The following is a 21468-nucleotide window of genomic DNA, read 5'->3' as shown; positions in this document are numbered from 1 at the left end:
ATCGTCCGTTTACGATTTTAAAAAGTCAACTTTGTCTGCGACGTTTCTCAAAACCGAGAAAAGATAGAGAGCTGAAATTTTCAGAGATGATAGATCTACCGTTTTTCTCGTGCAACACACTCACCAAAATGTCCCCCGTCACTTCCTGTCGTTATTGGAAGAAAATTTCAAAAATTGATTTTTTTGACTTTTTTATTTTTTAATATTTTTTTAAAAAAATGTTACACCTAATAGTGACCCTCTTACTGATTCAGAATATGTAATTGGTTTAAAAATCGATCAAGGCAGTCTCGAGAAATTAAGCGTCAAAGTTCTGAAGCGAGAGTCCGAGTAGCTCAGTCGATAGAGTCATGGACATGGCCCAGGCGACCCGGGTTCAAGCCTCGAGTGCCGCAAAGTTTTTTTTTTACTTTTTTCGCTTAGATCAACGGTTTTATCTTTGAATTGATAAGTTTGATCTAATCTTTTCAAAAATCGAACGGAAGACCCACTCGTTGCTCGCAACGAGATCGAATCTAGTTCTTATTTTTCTTTTTTTTTTTTTGTTTCCTAGACGCGAACTTTGAGGCTTCATATCTTGCTCATTTCTAAACGGTTTTTGCTCAAATTTTCAGGGCTAATGTACTTTACAAAACACTATCTTAAGCAATTCATAAAATGTAGAATTCCCTTTCCGTCAAAGAGTTATTCCCCTTTTAAATTTTTTTAGGGCCTTTTGTTTCCAGACAAAGGCTCCGAGACTATGATAGCAGGGAATGGGAATCCAACGAATTTGAATAACAGAGACATTGTAGTTGTGCACATCTGTTTATGTTTTTAGATTACGTTTTTTATTTAGGAAAAGGTAGGGGGTCAAAAAACAGGATTAAAAAAAGTGCAAAAATTTAGACATGTTTTCCTTTATATCTTTTGAACGAAAAAAATTTTGTAAAGACATGTAGAATAAAAGTTGTGCAAAATAACAAGGGCTTTCATTTGACACCAATAAAAAGGGGCTTGTCCCTTAAACTAAGGGCCAATGGCCCCTAAAAAATTTTGCTTAATAACTCAAAAACGGTTAGGATTTTGATATGGCTGTCGCTGGAAAAGTTGTTTGTTGGGATCTCATGAAGGTCGTTTCAATGTTATTTTGTAAGTGGTTTGTGTAGTATGAGTGTAAAAAGCTTTACATGTTAGCATGTACCTGTTTTTATTTGACAAGTTAACGAAAGACTTTGTGCGTACAACTGGCATGAAGTTACCGCAGAAAGTATGCTGGTTTATACAGGAGGCATTAATTCATAAGAATTTTTTTTTTAGAATACATGCTTTTTTTTTAGGAGTTTAAGTCGTTGTTAAGTTCTTATAGTGCACAATCCTCAAAAACGGGAATTGGAAAACAAAACATTCTTTTTCTTTTCTAGTAAAACACAAAATATGGAATGAAAAAATATATGCATTACCTTTTTAATATAAACATCATGCATTCAAAATCTACCTTGAATCAGAGCTGTGTGTGTACCATTACGTAAGCTCTCCCTCGCCCGCGGCCGAGAAAGTCGGTCACCGTGGTCGCGGCTGGACTACCTAGCGGTCAGTGGTTATCTAATACACGAGAGTTGCGTCTCTCATATATGAATTTATTTAGCCGCGAACTCAAGAATTGTTTTAGTTTTGATTACACAAAATCTTTTGTGGATTAAACGATTGGATGTCAGGTAAGAAATACATGTAGTTCATTTAATTAATAAAAGCATTGTCATTCTCTAAAGCAATAATAGACATAGATCAATTGTGGGTTTTTAGTTTAAAATAAAGAACTTCTATTTGATAGAGTAAGGTCATTATACTGCAAACTTTTCAAATCTTCCTTGGTTCTGAGCTGTGCGTTTCTGTGCGTTGTACCTTTACGTAATCTATCCTTCGCCCACGGCCGAGGAGATCAGCCACGGCTGCATTACCTAGCGGTAAGCGGTTATTTAATACACAAGATTCGCACACCGCGACTTACACTTGCATGCATATGAACGTGTTTGAGTTAATATAGCCGTATATACAAGAACTGTTTTAATTTTATGTTATAAAGGTTTGTCCTACTTGTATATATTTAATTAAATATTTGAGTGTAAATGAATATTAATGAACGATATTACTCCATATCGGAAAAATCGTTAGACATAAACTAATGGTTGTTTGGTTTATGTAAACTACTTTAAAAACTGTACAATTAATGTTTTAAATCAACACCCCCCACCCCACCCCCCTCAAATATTAAACCTTTTAATAATGATCATCCCTCGCACATGGCTGAGGAGATCCGGCGCGAGTGGTTAAGTGATCCGCGGTCGGTTCGTGTTCTTCTACAAGTACCTTATGACGCGTTTATGTTTCATATTTTGCACGGACACAACTTTATTTTATTATGTTTTCAACCATTATATTGGTTTAAGATAAAGTTATTTTACTTTTACAGTTGATTAAGCATTGATTTATACGATAGCGTACAAGGTAGTTTAAAAATCAAATCAAATTATAATCAAAGTTCCATGTTACATGTTTGCGGTAGGTGCTAGCACGATAAAGGAATGCCCTGAATTGAGGCAATCGATGATTATTTTAGAAAATATTCACATGAGTTTAAACAACTTTAGATTAGATTCTATCGGTCACATATTAATCACTTCTGTAGTTTCATTGTGGAAGCGAACTCATTGCTGCCCCCCCCCCCCCCCCCCCACTCCTCCCGCCCCGCTGACAGGTGCTCGCGCTGGATTTTTTTTTAATTGGAGAAAAGATATCAAGATCTGTCGAAAAACATTTTTGGTGGTTTCTTCTTATGTGTAACATTTTGTTTCACTTTCCCACCCCTTTGTTTATTCGGCCAGTCTGTGTTAATTCAATTGCCGCATGCGATCGAGAATCTTGTGCCGCTTCAGCGCACACAGCTCAGAACATTTATAGCCCCAGGTCAACAATTGTTATGTAATTGAGTAACAGTTGGAAGGGTGATTTTACTACATAAAATAATAAAATCATAATATAATCTATTTTAATTGAGTACCATGCGTATAGATTCCCATAATAATTAATTTTTTTATTCCCTTTCAATGTTTACATTTAATTTTGTTCAAATAATTAATAAATTTTCTATCATTTAAATTGTGTGCTTTATCAAATTCTGATTCCGATTACCATGAATTCATTAATTTTCCATTGGCTTTAGACAAAAGAGAGACGCCTGACCATCCAATGAAAACAAATACACAGAGTTTGATTGACAGGTTCAGCCAGGTGCAGGTCTCGCCCGATGTCCGAGGTTATGTGTGCTGCTTGTACACAGCCGAATGGTCTCAGTAAGAGTTATCGATGTAAATAGATAATAAAAATACATGCTTATCAAAACATGATCGTGCAAGTTAAAGTTGATTTAGGTTTGTTCCAATAGAAATCATGTTTCGCTAACTGTATTTAATATTTTTTATTTATAGCGAATTTTAATATTGTTTCAGTACTGAAACATCGCATGAAAACGTTAAATATACATGTACTCTGTAACTAGTCGTCTTTTAATACATATACCTTTCTTTTGTTTGTTAAAAATTCGTTCAATTTTGTTAAAGTAATGTAAAACACGCGCGCCATTTTGAAACAATTAACTTGTCAGAGAGTTCCGAATGAAATCTGATGAACGTTTCAAACGGTTCTCGCACGCTTTGCTCGAAACGATTTACACGCTTTGCCCGAAACGCTAAACGGTTTACATGAAACTCTAAAATGTTTACACGAAACGTTTCTCGCACGTTGGCCGCACGCTTTTTTGGTGTAGTAGTACGTTTTAGGGTCTGTAAATTTTGTCGGCACGCAATTCTAAACTTGCACATAGTCTTCTAAAATTTAGAAATATTTTAATATAGAAGTTATCGTTGAGAAAAGTTTACGTGTTTTGTAGGCGAGTTCAGTTTAAAAAAGAAATACAATTCCTGACATGAATCATGAGTACATACTGTTTAATGTTTATAACAATGCTTGCTACCCTTTGAAAATTTAACTCGCCATTAAACATGATCTCATTTTTTAAACAATGTTTGAAACGATTACATAAACTCTGCTCGACAAATAGTTTTCCTAAAATATTTTCTTCCTTTCTTTTTTCAAAACACGTTTTATATACAGACTTTCAATTACAACACATTTTTATAACAAAAGCAGAACTGAAAGTATAGTCATTATAATCGTACCATATATTTTCAACTCGCAGCAACAACGTAAGACCTACTCGGGGCTTTGCCACGAGCTCTGCTCTAGTTTTTACACTAATTCCATACGCGAAAAAAAAGTTGCCCCCTTTAAGTTTATGAATACCGTAACAACCATTATAATACACTAGAGCAAGAGAAATTAATTATTCATTCTGCCTTAGAGGATATTGGTTTAGATTAGAAAAATTTTGGAATACAGGATTTCATATTTTAAGGTCAAGAGGAACTACAGCGGCAGCTGCTTCAGGAGTTAATGCATGGCAGCATTTTGGGAAAATATGGTTATGTCATGGAAACACTATCAGAAAAACTGAGCGTTTCAAAAAATCTTGGATATAATATATCACCTTATTGAAACATGCATTCATGTAACTCAAGGCATACTTAGGCGAATTTATTGGGATATATAATTTAGAATACAGGTTTGATAAATCATAATAAGAGAATATTGGATTTAAGGTGGAATAACACACCTGGGAAAAGTCTCTCAAATTAAGGTATCCGATCCATATTAGGACCAACTTTTTCTAACCTTGAATATCCATCATGTATTTAATACTTTGATATTTATTTAAAGCATTAAAGAGTAGAAAAAGATTTACCGAGAGAAATTTCAAAAATATTACTTACTAAGCAGTAATTAATTAATGAAGATTGCATTAAGGGGGAAACAAGCACATTTTAAAAGATAAAAAAGTAATTACGCACTATACTCTGTCCCAAGATATTTTGGATTTACATTTGGCTTAATTGTTTGATATTCATAAATATCTCAGGGTTCAAACGATGTTCATTCAAAAGTATGAAAAATTTCCAAGATTTCTTACTCGAAACGCCCCTGTTAGCTTATCAGGTTTCAATACAATGCTAAAAAATGTGATGTCTACGGAGATTTTGTATTGCAGCAAGCCCGGATGATAACGTTAAAAAATTGCGCGATGCATTCCGAGTGTATTCCGAATGGAGAAAAGACGTAAACATTCCCCATTATAAATCTCCGTAAGGAATCTGTTTTTGATCCTGTGAATTTTTCCGAGTGAAAGATAATAATGTGTCAATGAAATTATCTTGGAAAATATCCCTTTCAACTATTTCAATTGCACTTCTTTCACAGGTATGTGTTTTTTTTTTTTTTTTTTTTTTTTTTTTTTTTTTTATCAAAAATCGTCCAAATGTGCTGCATAAATATCTTGGGACAGACTATAGAAATATCAAAAAAAGCAAAGGGGGACCACTCTTAAAAAAAACGAAAATGCTATTACTTAGGACACATTCCACACTTACATATGGATACTTAAATAGGAAAATTATGTCCAAGTATACTGAGTATTATTAAGCCCATTCATATCTGTTATGCACCCAGATTTATTGAATCTAAGGCTATTATGGATCGGATACCTTAACAGTAAGTTATTTGATTATGAAAGATACAATGATAAATAAACTATACATATGTAAAATAAGCGAAAAAGCAAATTGGGATAAAAATGAATATTAAAAAAATCAATTCAGTAAGTAACAACAAAAGCTCCTGCAGGATCACAGATGCTTGTAGACTGGACTGTGCACTACCCCCCCCCACCCCTTTCTATTATTTTTCTTTTTTTTTTTAATTTCTTTTATTAATTATCGTTAACAACCCCTTATATATGTCTCCAGTCGAAAAATAACAGAAATATCACAACTCTGGCATTTTATATTCACACTCGTCTCTTTTTATATATAGGGGAAACGAGTGTGAATACAATTAAAATGCCACAGAGTTGTGATATTTCTGTTAATTTTTGACTGGAGACATATATAAGGGGTTGTTAACGATTATTAATAAAATAAATTAATTTTTTTTTTTAAATAGAAAGGGGGGGGGGGTAGTGCACAGTCCAGTCTACAAGCACCTGTGTGCAGGATTCGAACTCGGGATGTACGGATCAAAAGTCCGACACGTTGTCCTCTCGACTATGGAATAATGTTACGTCGACAAAATCCTTTAAATAAAACAAAATGTCGTTTCGATTAGAGGTGAGCCATTTTGTGACGATGTGTTATTCCACCTTAAAAAAAATCGTGGACGAAAGTACCGAGTGTATTTATGCATATGTTGATTAAATCTGGTGCGTTTTCTTATATAGGAAAATTGTTTGTTTGTATAAGTGTAACGAACCAAGAAAATTAAAAATATCTATAAATTGTCCCAAACTTTTGGGAGTACCTATACGTTTAGGGGTCGAAACGTCCTGCTACCTTGTCGATTAGGCGCCGAAATGTCGTGGTGCCGAAACGACTAGGTTCCCGTCAAATAGCGCGGAGACCAAAATGTCAGTTTCTAGAGAGTTGAAGACCTTCGAAGGATCTGTAGAAGAAAAACTTTTAAGGACAGCATTGAAAGATCTTGAATTCTATGATTTTGCGAATCTTGTAATTGAAACTTGTAACGTCTTGAAACCGGTCCCCTTTGTAAACGCAGATGTTGTTTTACAGTCAATGTATTTAGAACTGTCCAAAGAAAAAGCTTACAGTGCAGAGACTTTTGAGGAGCTGGACGTAGGCAACACCGATGTTGGATACACCATTGTTGCATATGACCAACTGTTTAATACAGAGATGGTGAAAGAATTGATTGATCACGGTATATGTGCAGTGCCTGAAGAGTGCAAGCCAGCTGTTCTAGCAATGTTGAAATTTCTTCGTGGTGGGTAAAAAGTATTCTCTTTTGAAAAGTGGACAGGCATAGCCTACATCCACTAAAAGAATGAATCCTTATTTAATTTCTTGGTTATTACATGTGTAAGTATCATATTGTTGAATATTTATTCTATCAGGTATCATCTATAGAAAATGTATGAGACACTGTTATTATGAGTATTTATCGTCATTTTAATACTGGCATGCGACCATTTCTTGCCGAGTACCATTTCTCGCCAGTACATTGTGACATTATTTCATCAGCAGTACACATAAAATTAGGCCTATATTCGAAAAATGACGTCACAATGTACTGGCGAGAAATGGTACTTGGCGAAAACTGGTCGCACGCCAGTTAAGTTCTGCAGATCATGCACCCATTCAAATTAATAGGTTATAATATCACAGACGATCGATTCAGATATCTAATAATACATACGTAACGTCAGTTGTTTAATCTCTCATATAATGTTATTTAATAATCTACCAACTGAATTTCCGCCAAAATTTATCAATATGCCTTGCAATTAAGAGAGCAGTACCGCAGTTATTGTAAAAGGGTCTGTATCTTTTTTTTTAAATCTAAAAGGTGATATCGCCTGTTCAAATAGACGATATCTAAAATCACCTTTTCAAATTAAAAAGGTGTTATCACCTATTTGAATAGGTGATATCACAGTTTATTCAAATGAGTGGTATCTAATATATCAGCTTGTTATCAAATTAAAAGTTATACGCAACACCACATATTCAAATAGGTGATATCATTAACTGAACATTAAGTCTGGTTGGTTGACTGATGTGATTTATTTGCCTCTTGTTTTTAACAGATAAAAAGCATCACCAAGAAGCTTTGTCTGATATGAAAGTAGTAGGGGATACAGCAACATTGACAGCTGTGATGGCACAACATCTGTTCTCTCCCTTGATTGCAGGCAATGATTATGTGATAGATAATAGATCAGAAAACCTCCCAAGATGCATGTATTGTCCATGTGAAAAGGAAAATTGCAAGGCATTGATGAACAGTGGATGCACAGCATTAGGTAGGTACATGTGTCCAGTTGTCTTACAGCAATTTTATCCCACCCATAATATTACTATAGTACTTATAAGGTTTGTTACTGACTGTCTATGGAAATATATTGGGTTGATCAAACTCATAGATGGCGAAGCGACAGACTACAGAAATTTATCAGGTTAATCAATCTCATAGATGGCTCGGCCCTCACCTCTCCATTCATGAGATTGATTAACCCAATATATTTCTGTCGTCAGTCAGACCTAATACATGTAAGTGTTTTGTTTTCTGAAGGACTATCAAGTGAGACATTTATTACACAAGAAGTGATGATTTTCAAAACTCCATGTAAAAATGGTCTTGCTTATCAGCTGAGATTTTCAAAATCTCATTCTTACCTTTCAAAATGTCTTTGAAAATATACCCTGCACTCTCGTTCACTTAATAAAATTTAATTAACAATTGTTGCTATTTAATCATTTTCTCCCTTCCCTCTGCAGTGATTAGTGCAGATCTTGATGCTGCCATTTTAATCAGCTCCAGACTCAATAATGTGATAATGTGACAGCAATTCAAAGGGCAACTACTCTGATTATACCCCACGTTGGTTGCAAGGGGTATAATGTTTTTGAATTTGACTGGTCCGTCAGTCAGTCTGTCTGTCTGTCCTCTTGCAAAGTTGCGAGGGGTTTAATGTTTTTGACTGGTCCCTCAGTCAGTCAGTCAGTTAGTCAGTCAGTCCATCAATCCAGTTTTTCTTGTAAGGGCAACTCCTTTTAAACCACTGTACAGAATATCGTGAAACTTTGTATAAGGCATTTAGGACACAACGTGTAGATTTGCATGTTACAAGGAAATTCTGATTCCATTATTTTTTTGGAAATTTTGACCCTTTTGACCTTAAAATGACTTAGTTGTTGAAGACAAAGGAGTAGATGTGCATATTTGCAGAAATTGTTTTGTGAGTTATGCCTGTTATCAAATAATTTGTGTATTAATGCACACCTTGCCATTTATTATGTGGATCATTGTCAAGTAATAGCTGAAGGTGTGATATGTGAGCTTGCTCACTTTTTTCTTCATTTAAAAGTAATTTCAGAGGGCAACTATGCTAAATATTTGAAGAACTTAAGGAACACATTTATGTATTAAATTTTATGAAATGTCAATGATTTATCATTCAGCAAAGTGTTGGCCATATTGCCAAATATTTATTCTCACAAGACATACATTGAGATATTTGGTAGTCGCGTATCATGTTTAAAGTAATGAAAGTTTGACATTTCAGTCCGAGGTAAAACAAATACCGGTATTGTTGAACTTCAGTATAGCTCTCAAACACCAATATCTAGAATACCATGGATATGTCAAAGTGATTTGGAGGTCAGTCTTTGATTTCTCAGATCTCAGATTTAATGTGGTTTAAGTATTACCTCGATATCTTTAATCTTGGGATATATCTCAAGGTTTTTCTCTGTTCCATTGAGTTTTAGATAATGAGGTTTGATTGCATTTTATTTTGAGCCATGTAATACTATTACATGTTTTAACAGTTTAAACTACTTGCCCAATTATATACACCTAATGCTCTCTAGATTGCTTAGATAAAAATGTAAATTTATATTCATTAAACATGCCCCAGGAGACCATAGGGGGTCAGACAGCTAGTAATTCCTTACACTTTACCTGAGGTAAAGATTCAAGTGAACTTCTTTGATAATAAGTTTCCTGCTTTAGATGTGACACATACATGTACATGTACATTTGACAATTCTCTCAACATTTTTCAAAACCCATATTCTTCATTGATGTCTTAACTTTGAAGATTGACATTTTGGTTTATTTCAAAGGCGCAGTGCCATATTTTGAAGTGAAGTAAACTGCTTTAATTAAAACTGTGTTGATATTCATGGATACATTTATTATCCCCTCGCGCAGCGTGTTACGAAGAGGATATAGCATTGCTGCTGTGCATGTGTGTGTATATATGGTGTCCTTTTCAGCCCTTTAAGCAAGGTTCAAAGAAAACCCTTGCATGGGGGGGGGGGGGGGGGGGGGGTGAGTGCATTTAGGCATTCACTTTAGTCTGACAAATGGGGACATCTGGCAATAAAGTTGTGTCTGCATCCAAGCCCATCAAAGCTGAGTGCTTTCAAAGTAATGGGTACTTGTGAATCTGGTGCATGATGGAGTGGTTGAAGCAAACAACTGCATAAGAATAAAGCGTCCTCTCCTACATTTGTCCATTTCTCTCTATGACCAGCACTTATGGAATGCAAAAAAATTACTTCTGCATTTGAATTAAAAAAACACACAGGTATAATACGTTTCATAATGATGAAAATTATATTTTGATTAACCAAATGGATGCATCGTGATAAAAGAATGAATCAAATATTTTACCCTTTAGTATGCATGTTTTAACATTTATATTCTACGGTGTGGTTGTCTGTGTCGGGCAAAGCCAAAAGCATGATCACAATTTCACACAATTTTACTGTCAGATTCATTAGAAACGTGCATAGTTAGATTCGACTATCTCTTTATTCATTACAATTAAGGTCACATGATTAGTCTAGGCATTGTGACTTCATGTGAGTAGAGCAGACATCGCTACATTTTCACATTTTCATATTCTTCTCTTCTTGAAGACCAATAGGAGGAGGGAATTAAAAGAGTGATAACTTTTAGCTAAAAATATATGTTTGTTCTGTTTTTAGAGGTAGGGATATTGACTTTTTTTATTTACCCTTTGCAGGTTCACCAGAGACTTGGCATGGTTATGTAGATATTATTTTGAATCAGAATGTAGCAGCTTCACTCTTGGAATGCCCATCGAAAGAGGAAACCAAACACTTCGAGCATGATGATTATCCGGATGATTGCGAGGAGGACGACCCTTCAGATTTTTTTGATGATGATTTTACAGCAGAAGAGGTAGGCCCAACAAGAATAAAGAGAATCTGCATGGAAAACAATGACACAGAAGAAGGAGACACCCTTAGTATGACTTCACAGCACAAAGAGGACAAATCAATGAAAGCAATGGACCAGCTTATTGCACAAACTATAACAAACGCCTTCACCCAAGTCAATAAGACACCAGCATTATCTGGTTGGCTTATACCAACTATTAGTTGCACTCTGGATCATGTGACTGCACTTTTCTATGATCCAAAAAATGATGTGTTGTTTCAGAGTGTGGATCGAATTCCAATTTGGGGATTTAATGGTCTCCATATTCCATCCATTGTCCAGATCTGGATGTTTCTGAACTTCACATTTTTCACATTTAAAGACCTTGCAGATATATACGAATTGAATAGATCGAACTTTCATAGTCATGCTAAAAACAGATTAAAAGACTTTAGGAAAATGAAATGTGGAAATGCCTTAAATTTTATTTATGATTTTGATTACCATAGTGATGTATTGACAAAAATGAGAAAGAAAGGGAAAAAAGCTGAAAAAAAGCAAAGAGAACATTAATGTTTACAAATGGCATTTTTTGGCCTAGGTTACAATATATGATTTGGAAAACTTTTGTACAAAGGGTTATCAAATTGATTTGTTGGCTTCTTAAGCAGTATTTTCATTGTATTGCATGTTCTTTTTCTACCTGTTCTTCAGTGTGGTACGAGAGATGCAAAAAAATATTTTTTTACGAATATCATGTTAACATGGTTATATTATTATGATGGCTTAATACTATGCCAATATTTTAGAGCAGTTTATAGTCGAAATAATATGCACATCCTTTCTTTAAAGCTATTAACATGATTTACTGGTTTTTAAAAATATCATTCATAGATGACCAAAAATGTCCAACAGTTATGTAAAGTATAATTTGATTTTTTTTTAATTTTAAAAGTTGCAATATAGATCATCCCTTTACATCAAATTGGCTTTAAAACACACATGCAGTCTTCTGAAAAATCATCATTAATTGAGGCCTCCTGGGCAATTCAAGGTTTAACATAAATTGTTTTCATGTATCCATTTTAAAAAAAGTATGAATCATGAATGGTGTACAGTAATATATGTGCATGTAAATACCATGCTTGCACAAGTCTCTCTGTTTAGTTGCAAGCACATTCTTTATCCCCCCCCCTCCTCCCCCCCCAAACAAAGTTTAGGGGTGTATATTGGAATCACCCTGTCTGTCTGTCCATCCATCTGTAGACACAATCCACCCCATAGACTTCTTTACTACTGCATGGATTAGTCTGCTTTGATTTGGTTGAAAATGGTTTTCTTTAGGGGTGTCCATTTCAACTGTTACCCTCCCAAACAGGCACTATTTTTTTAATGCTAAATATGTTTTATTTGAAAGTGTGCTTTGAATATTCTCTTTACTTTTCCAAATGCATATTTATTTTTCAGATTACACTTCTTAATCATTTTTGAAAAATATTTTACCAAGCTTATATTGTCACATAATCCTATGAGATGATTTACTATTATATTTTGTTTGATTGGTAAAATGTACATAGTTGTAACTTAGTCAGGGACCCATTGACCCTGCTATGATAATTTAGTCATATATTTGTCTTTTCTCAGACCATATCTTGTGGTGTATTGATAAGTAAGACAGCAACAAAAAGTATCAAATTTTAAATAGTCATTTATTTACAAAGTAAATGACAAAAAGTAAAATATATACATCACCAGGAGGGTAAAAGAGACTAGAAAAAGATATTGTCATCATAAAATCATGATGCCATTTATAAATATCATAAAATATAACACATACCTAATTAAAAATTGCATTGATCGTATTTTGTTTTGTTGTTTTCAATGAAGCCCAGCATCTCCCTATATATATATATATATATATATATATATATATATATATATATATATATATATATATATATATATATATATATATATGTCTCATAATGAGGAAACATACAACTCATTGAAATAAACTGAAAAAAAAAATTAAAAATGCTAATAAATGCTACATGAGATTTTTAGGAATAAAACAAGAACCCATATACATGTGTATGATATAAAGAGTATACTCAATAATGACTTTAAAGAAACCATTATTTTGAATAAATAATGAAAATGAAGCTTTTTCGTTATAACATACTAAGCAACAAATGCCTTCAAGAAAGGAGAAGACTATAGCATAGTATCCCACTATATGTTGATAATTTTTAAAACATCATTTAGGGGAAAAATTAAAGTAATGATCATCTCTAAGAACACAAAAATAATTGACAATATTATACAACTGGTTTGCTACATGTAATCTTTTGGGTATTCAACTGTAGCGTATGATATTTGATACTAATATCCAGACAATTATCCTATAATTCTCTTTTTATCTTTTAAAGTTGATTTTACGTTCATCTATCGTAATTTTAAAAAGTTGATATCTTCATAATAGTATGAGTTTTTTCAATTTAAATTATATATAGCAACTGTGCTCTTATCTATCCATCTTTTTTCTTTAACAGTATGCCTGAGTAAAGCAACTAAGACAAAACTATACAACAGCTCAGTTGTAACACCCAACAACACATTATATGAATTCAAACCATACGACAACTAAATTAATTACATCTATGCAACAACTATATCATACAGTAACAATACAACAAACCACCTTTAACAATACAACAGCTATACTAAATTCATTACTTTACAACAATCAACAACTAAGTTATAACCATACAGCAACTAAATTATCACTTTACAAAAACAAAATGCGAACAATACAACAACAAAATTACAATACTACAACAACATGTAAAACAACCAACTTATAAATAAACATCAACGATGTAATTATTATCGTACAACAACTATCTAATAACCATTTAACAACCTGTTGTAAAGATGTTATCTAGTTGTATACTGTAAATTCCAAATTTAACGCTTGGAATTAATATCCGCGTAAAATCGCGAGAAGCCTGTCTCGCGAATTCTAAAATCTCGCTTTTAATTTTGAGACAGTGATGTAAACTACATAAAACTATGATAAAATTTCGACACTCGCGATTTGATGGTAAATCACTGAATTGGGGAATTAAGTACTTGCGTAAAATAAGGAATTTACAGTACTCAGTTTTACAATAAAGTTATTGTATATTTATTTTACTGGATGCGTAATTACAACTGAATAATTTTAAACAAAACACCATCTTGTTTAACTTTCTTAATTACGGTTATTGTTTGGCTTTCAAGCCGATTTGTGTCTTTTCACCCAACCAAATTCCAAAAGTCCCTATCATGTTCATATATTTTTGGCGTTTCAGCCTTTGCATTTATCAACGCACGAACTACACTCAAATCGCCCATAAGCACTCTCAAGAGGTGTACCTGTTTTGTCTCTTTGATTGACGTTAGCCCCATGTTCTATCAATTTTTCAACTACGCTTAAATGCCCCATATAACATGCAGCTGTCAGTGGTGTTTCATTTCCATCTCTTTTATTGGTATCAGCTCCGTTTTCGATAAGTTTCGCAACTAAATCCAACTGTCCCAAATAACATGCAGTTGTTAATGGTGTTTTTTCGCTATCCTTTTGATTGACATTAGCCCCCATTTCAATCAATTTTTCAACCTCGTTAAACTGTCCCTTTAAACATGCAGCTGTCAGCGGTGTTTCAGTATTGTTCGATGGATATGTATCAGCTCCAGCTTTGATCAGTTCTTCTGTTGGCTTGCCTCCATCTGTTTGATCGGCTTCAGCTCGTACACTTATCAACTGTTCATTTTCACCCTCGAGTTCCCTGGAAAATGAAACTGTTCTAGTATGTATACCGTCAGGTTTACGGTGTGATGTAGATAAGCCATGGTTTGAGTTATCTTCTGAAACAAATACATATACATAGTATCTTGATGTTATACTCTTCTTAAGTCTTTGGAAAATCAAACTTTTGATGAAATTTAAAAGAAGGTTGAAGTTAAAATTTGTTTTAACGAAATTAGAACATAACCCAGTTATTTAGCCAATCAAATTATTGTCCAAATTTTTCGCTTAGAGTACAGTCTTCGTGGTGAAGAATTTTTATAGTACTGAGGACTTTGAAAAGAGGCGTTTCGGAACTCTTCTTTGCGTGACTTTAGGTACCCCACCCCCCATACACACACACAAATCAAAGAAAAGCTGCTTGTGAAAGATATTATTTTAAATCACAATGAATTCGTGCAAAATTCACACATTAAATTCTTTTCCTATTTAAATTGCACAAATTTGGTCACCTTTATATCAGATACCAGCGATGCTTTTAAGAATGTTCGGGCAAAGTTTTCGACAAATTATATATTTATTGAAGAGAGAACACGCCTTTTCATGTATTTAGTTACCTTGTACAGATTTAAGGTTTATTTTTAATTATCTGTAAACATTTAACACATTAACTCAATATCAATATCTAATTTTTTTGAAACCAAAATCCTTCAAATCATATTCATTCTAACATGACTTGGTTGGACGTCCACGTTAAAAATACGCATGACTTGTTCGATTTTCATGTCAATAAATACAACGGGCTCCTTACATGTCAATATTTGGACACAATAGGGGTGGTGTATTTTCCTCAAATCTTTGATTTTATTGGCTTGGGTTGTCTTCTAAGACAGTAAGATTATATGAAGAGAAATCCCCGTTAAGAAAAGTGGGTTACGCTTTGCTTTGCTCCGCTCCGACCATTCTTCATGACGAAGATTTGTCTTCATATGGTCTTACTATTACCTAGAATCTTAGTATCGTTTATAAAAACGTATCTCAATTATTTAAACGACCCTTTCTATTTAATAGGCTTAGCTTTAGGCGATGAATAAAAATTATGACCTTGAAGTTTTAAATTAATCATCTTATTTTATTGCTAATTAAGCATTTTTTCTAGCTTTATTGTTCAATTAATTATTTTATTATGTCCTTTCTGATGAACAGAATGGATGCCTCAACAATTTGGCATTTTGTGGAGCGTGCTTTTGTAAACTCCCGTTCTTTATCAATCATTTGCTGGTCTGCACCTGACTAGGAGTGCGATAATAAAAAATAAATATTTCTCACCTTAAAGAATGGCCATATCAGTACGAACGGTAAGGTTATATTTATTTTTAATAATGCTTGGTAAATAAACATTATTAGTACTACTTCAATCAGACTATACAAATATCTCCTAGGTTATATGCATACATATATAATTTCATTTTGCAAAATTAAATAAGAAATATTCTCAAGAAGATTATATTTTTAATACTTTATCTGTTGTCCCTATTTAAGTTAAGAGTTTCCAAATAATAACAATATTTTGTTGTTCTTGTCTCGTTGGTTATTTTTTTGTGCTTCAAATATACATAAATATTACCTTCATGCTTTTTTCGTCTTTTGTAGAAGATTATCATTATCCCAGGTATCCCTACCGTTAATATCAGAGAAACGATTATGACGATGAGTAATATGACATTTGTATTACGGCGAACTGCTTTTTCTTTCAATTCTCCATTTCCTGTTTCAGAACTATTCACGTATATATCAGTTGTTGGAGATAATCTACAAATGTTATCAAATTACTTGGTCATACATCATACATTATAGTAACATCAAATAATTTTTGTACGTAAATTTATGAAATTATGATGAAGTCGGATAGTCTCTCTACATGCTTTTTATATCGTTCTCCATTTTACATGTTACAACCGTTGTAAATTTTGTTCTTTGTTCTATTCTTGCATACAATTTCAAGAAGTGCCTCTAAGAAGTGTATTCTCGTTATTGTATTATGTTCTTTAAGTAGCATTATATGGTTGAGTAAATCAATGAAACCTATAATTTACAATTTCTTAAATAGCTTACAACGTCAAGTAGCAAAGTTTAAAAAACTTTCATATTTTATTCATCAAAATAAAAACTATCAACGGAAGGTAGCTTAGGACAAGATGCAAAGGTAATAAGTATTTATCAAACTAATTTTCTTTCAATTAATATACATGTAATTTGTCAATCAAGCAATTTAAGGATGCTGGATGGTCCATAAAGTAACCATGAGATGTACCCTATGACTGTAATTAAGTAAATTTCCATAAAGTTTAGCCTTTAATTTAGAATTATGTTTTACTTTATCTTTATACAGATCTCTTCTTCTAAAGGTCACAACCATCCAGCCCTCTCAATACTGTGTAAAGGAATAAATAATAAAATAACAAGCTAAATGTCTAACAAGCAAAGCAAAAAGTTTTTAAAAATCTATCGCAGACAAAATAGAATAACTGGATGGCGTAATACAGATGCACAAGGATAACAATAATTATTGGCAACAAACGTAAGGAAAAAAAAGAAAAATTAAGGCTAATGCAAGCAGTTCTAATTGATTTTTTTAAAATTCGAAATACCCTTCAATGCAGTCTTTTTCTGCTACAAAACAATTCAAATTTCTGTTGATCGCTAGGCACGTTGGGTCTGTTAAAAAAATTAAGTTGATAATGTCATGTATGTAATCAAATCATATAGCAGAAACTTTGATTAATAATATTGTATGGGACATAATTTCTAATGTAATTCATTTAAAAATTGCTTTGTCATAATCTACAACAAAGGTTTAAAATATATTTCTTATCTAAAGTTGTTTTTGGTTAAAACCTTATTTGGTTCAGTGGGACCAATTTTCCGGTATAAAATGTAAGATAATTACGAATTAGCTCTTCACAAGTCTACTCGATATAATCTTCCTGTTTTTAATTGAATGGTTTAACAACATTTATTTAAATCCTTATTGGGTGTTGGTATGTATATAGGATAACGATTTTTCGGGGGGTTTTCTCTTAATTTGCATGATTTTTACATACATGAACAATATAATATAAGTAAGAATTTTAAAATCAAATGTATGCAAATAAGTACCACAAATACACTTACAAAACGTTTTAGTTTTAGATGAATAGGATAGTCTGAAATACAATTCTACAAATTTTTCAACATTTCGTAACCGATACACCCTCTTAATAATAACACAGAAAACAAACAATACCGATTGAAACCAATTGCCCATGATAAAACCTAAAAACAAAAAAAGTTTTTATTTTTCAACATGTGCTTCATATTAATGGCAACTTTTTTCGATTTAGTAATAGTCTTTAGTAAAAGTCAGAATGACCATTGAAAAAAAACCACGAGAGCTTTTGCATTGAATGTTGGCGTCTGAATTTTTCTTCATACTGCATGCAAGCAAAATCGTACTCAAGATGTTGTTTTCCAAAAGCCATAAAGTATAAATGCGTAATTCACAGGCTACACATTCAAGAAGTTTAAAAGATAATAAAGTGATATTTAAAATTGTTACTTGTTTATACACAGCGTCTATTTAAATGGGGTTTACAATGTCAGTTTTAAAGAAGAATGGTAACAACTTGAGATGAAAGTTCATTTTTTTAAAATCCTTTTTTATCTTTACAATGCCTCTTTGAGAAGTTTAGAGTCAATCATTGTGTTATGATATGGATATACATACCTCACAGTTGTTTTGACAATCCATTTTTATGGTTACAGACTGTGGTTAAATCCAAGTTTGTAAAATAATTACGATGTATAACTCTGATATTCATTCTTTTTCCAGCAGAATGTTTACTGTTTTGTTAAAATTCTACTCGACCGTATTATTAATATTTTTAAATGCAAAAGTAGACTTACATGTATATATTTCATCATCGGTGTATGGTGTCGTTGGACAGCCACTAGTGAAACTTTTTACACAGCTATAATGGTTAAGGTCACCTGTACCATCAAGTCGTATACAGTTACCTGTCAAACATTATGCTAATGATGTAACATTTGTACGTAGACATGAAATTTAATTGTTAAAGCTAAGATAATTTTTCAAATCGATATTGTAATTTTACAGATATTTGCGTAAATAATATATTTCAATTTGGCAGGTGTTTTTAAAATTAGTATTCTTTCTAATATCATCATCATTATCATCATAATAGAGATACTAAACATTACGTTACCTTCTCCAAAAAGTGATTTTGAGGTGTCCGAACAGAATTCTATTAGATTTGACAGGTATTTATCAGGAGCACACAGGTATCGTGTTTCTTTTGTACAATTTCTTCTTTTTGCCGCTATCTCAAATTCAGATGAGTTCATGGGACATTTGTCCACCGGGTATACTTCAAACCGGTAGGAATATCTCTATGATTAATTAAATTTTAGCTATAGAATGTTTAATAATGTTTGTTAAACATATAGACATATGCCTCTTTTTAATAAAGAATAATTTTGCAAATATGTGACAGAGAAATAAACAAAGTAAACTAATAATTTTATTTAACAATTTTAAAAACTAATACACATGAAAGGAACAAATCAAATTTTTTCTAACAAATAATATTACTTTGTTTAAACAAGGAGAGTAAATTTTAGAAGAATTATTGAATAATTATAAAACAATTTAAATTCGATTTGACTTTCATGAGTTCTCGATCGCAATCTTGTTTTATCAAATTCAAAAATATTTTTGAGAGATCCGGAATTTTGAGAGTGTTTATCAGTAACTGCACTTACCGGGTTTCCTGTTGCCAACTCAAATGCTTTAATAATCAGAAAAACATGGGATAATCATAAGCCCCATTTCCAGAATGTTTGAGTGTTTTTTCTGTAAATGGAAAATGTGAATCAGTTAAAAATTAACAATAAAAGGTCAAAGGGGCCTATACACGTTGTTATGATTGATTGAATAACCAGCAAAAATTCCTAGTGACTTACGCTGGATTCAACAGATCTTTGTGAGAAGATGCACCTATGAATAGATGATATTTAACCTCTAAGGGTAAAAAGAGGCCTAATTGGTACTATAATAGTACCAATTAGGCCTCTTTTTACCCTTACAGGTATTATTTAACAATTTATAGTAAACATACATATGTATTTTGAGGAGGCAAGAAGTATCAACTAATCAACAAACTTTAATGATACTAGGTCTTTGTTGTCAAAATTTAGAATCTTAAAGCTCAATTATGAGCATGTCCCTTTCATACACTTCATGATATTAAGGCCAGTGCCATGCCTAACTGTGCATGACTATGAAACATAACAAGGCGAAGTTAACTTCTTTATCAGATATTGAATTATACTATCAATACAGTTAAAATCTACCTGCACCTCCCTCCTCTCAAAACTTAACATAGCTTCCGTTAAAAACTAGGTGTTGATAATGGCAAAATACTGTTCGGGAACACTTGTTTTTACTATTTTATGATTCGTTGTTTATCAAAACATTAAATTCTTATTACAGAAGATAACTTGAAATGTCCGATATGAAAAATGAACATAGTTTATGCTCTTTATGCGTTAACGTTTGTGTCAGAAAATCTGAAAGAAAACAAAAATAATGTCGGTAAAAACAAAAACAGTTGTTATTTTTTATTTTCATTGTCTGACCTAGATTTTGTGGTATGCACAAACTTTTAAATTGAAAAAAAAATGTAATGATTGATAGGACAAAGCTGAACAAGTGAAACATCACACTTTAAATTATATAGAGAATAAAGCGTATGTGCAATCCAGTTAACAAGGAAAACGTAAACTCCATTTAAAAAGTAGTTGTTAAACTTAGCAAACAAAATTGATTGCGTAATCTTTCACTACGAATGTGTCAGTGATGTGTGATACAATCAATAGGAAAATGGCGCTTTATTTTCATTAAAAATCTTACTTTTCTTAATAAGATGTGTAATTGCCAATGCATTGTGAATTTTACCAGTGTTCAAACCAAACCAAAACAAAAAAAAAAAGTTTCTATATTTTACTAACCTAATATCCGTTCTTTGTTTTCATTAAAACCGAAAGTAAACTGAAGATGGAAAACCGTAAAATGAGCTTTTTACTGGTTATTTGATTTATGGATGACGTACGTTATCCGATCTGGCTCAATATGACTCATGTAAACTAAAGCTTGTTTCATGGTCTTCAATGTTTTTATGAAATGATTCCAAGGTGCAATAAATATTAAAGAGAGCATAATCATAAAAGTACATGCTCTTGTCTTACATTTATGATTGTTTAGCTTATGATAATTGATATAAAATTGAAAACACAATAACTTAACTTTTAGAATTATTACATGCAATTGACAGTGTAAAACACTTTGTACTTCTAAGATCCCATCATGTACAAGTCTTTTTTTTTTTATTACTTTCATTACCTACTACATGTATATACATTTGTATCTCAGTATATTTTACCCAACATGTGTATTTTCTAATTCTAGCAGCTCCAAAATAATATCATACAATAGTCAAACCTTGGCGATGCATTCTGGTAACCACAAACATGTACTTAGTTCAATTTCTGACAAATAGCCCCTCACCAAAAACAACTGAAGCCTAAACTATGGTAAATGCATCTTCATCTTTTCCGTTCATCTCTTATCGCTTAGATAGCGTGATATTTGCTCTTTGCACCGATGCGCGGGTCAATCCTTCGTTTCATCCTAAAACATCCTAAAAAATGTTTTTTGGATGTCACGCCAGAGGACCTCTTGTTTTAATGAGAGAGCGTATCGG

General features: G+C 32.7%; 2 protein-coding genes across 3 annotated transcripts; one reads left to right on the top strand and one right to left on the bottom strand.

The window, feature by feature from the left end:
* The first annotated feature begins 6510 nt into the window (after positions 1 to 6510).
* Positions 6511 to 12746, top strand: LOC128159844 (uncharacterized). The gene is made up of 3 exons (XM_052823053.1): positions 6511 to 6927; positions 7751 to 7966; positions 10700 to 12746. Exons 1-3 carry the CDS (start codon positions 6552 to 6554, stop codon positions 11428 to 11430), a joined length of 1323 nt encoding a protein of 440 aa, XP_052679013.1. The 5' UTR covers positions 6511 to 6551; the 3' UTR covers positions 11431 to 12746.
* A 121-nt stretch (positions 12747 to 12867) lies between these two features.
* Positions 12868 to 20799, bottom strand: LOC128159845 (uncharacterized). Of its 2 annotated transcripts, none has more exons than XM_052823054.1 (7): positions 20717 to 20799; positions 19469 to 19559; positions 18913 to 19096; positions 18593 to 18703; positions 17299 to 17365; positions 16275 to 16459; positions 12868 to 14766 (listed from the first exon to the last, which is right to left on the bottom strand). In XM_052823054.1, the coding sequence occupies exons 3-7, from the start codon at positions 19049 to 19051 to the stop codon at positions 14207 to 14209; spliced, it is 1062 nt and encodes a 353-aa protein (XP_052679014.1). In that variant the 5' UTR covers positions 19052 to 19096; positions 19469 to 19559; positions 20717 to 20799; the 3' UTR covers positions 12868 to 14206. The 2 variants fall into 2 exon arrangements, 1 of the variants encoding a protein (XP_052679014.1); XR_008240190.1 differs by lacking the exon at positions 12868 to 14766 and adding an exon at positions 14959 to 15940.
* Positions 20800 to 21468: the final 669 nt, after the last annotated feature.

This window comes from Crassostrea angulata, chromosome 8, assembly GCF_025612915.1.
Source record: "Crassostrea angulata isolate pt1a10 chromosome 8, ASM2561291v2, whole genome shotgun sequence".
Taxonomy (NCBI): Eukaryota; Metazoa; Mollusca; class Bivalvia; order Ostreida; family Ostreidae; genus Magallana; species Magallana angulata.
Note: the sequence above shows the minus strand (reverse complement) of the source record. Positions and strands in the feature narration are given on the sequence as shown.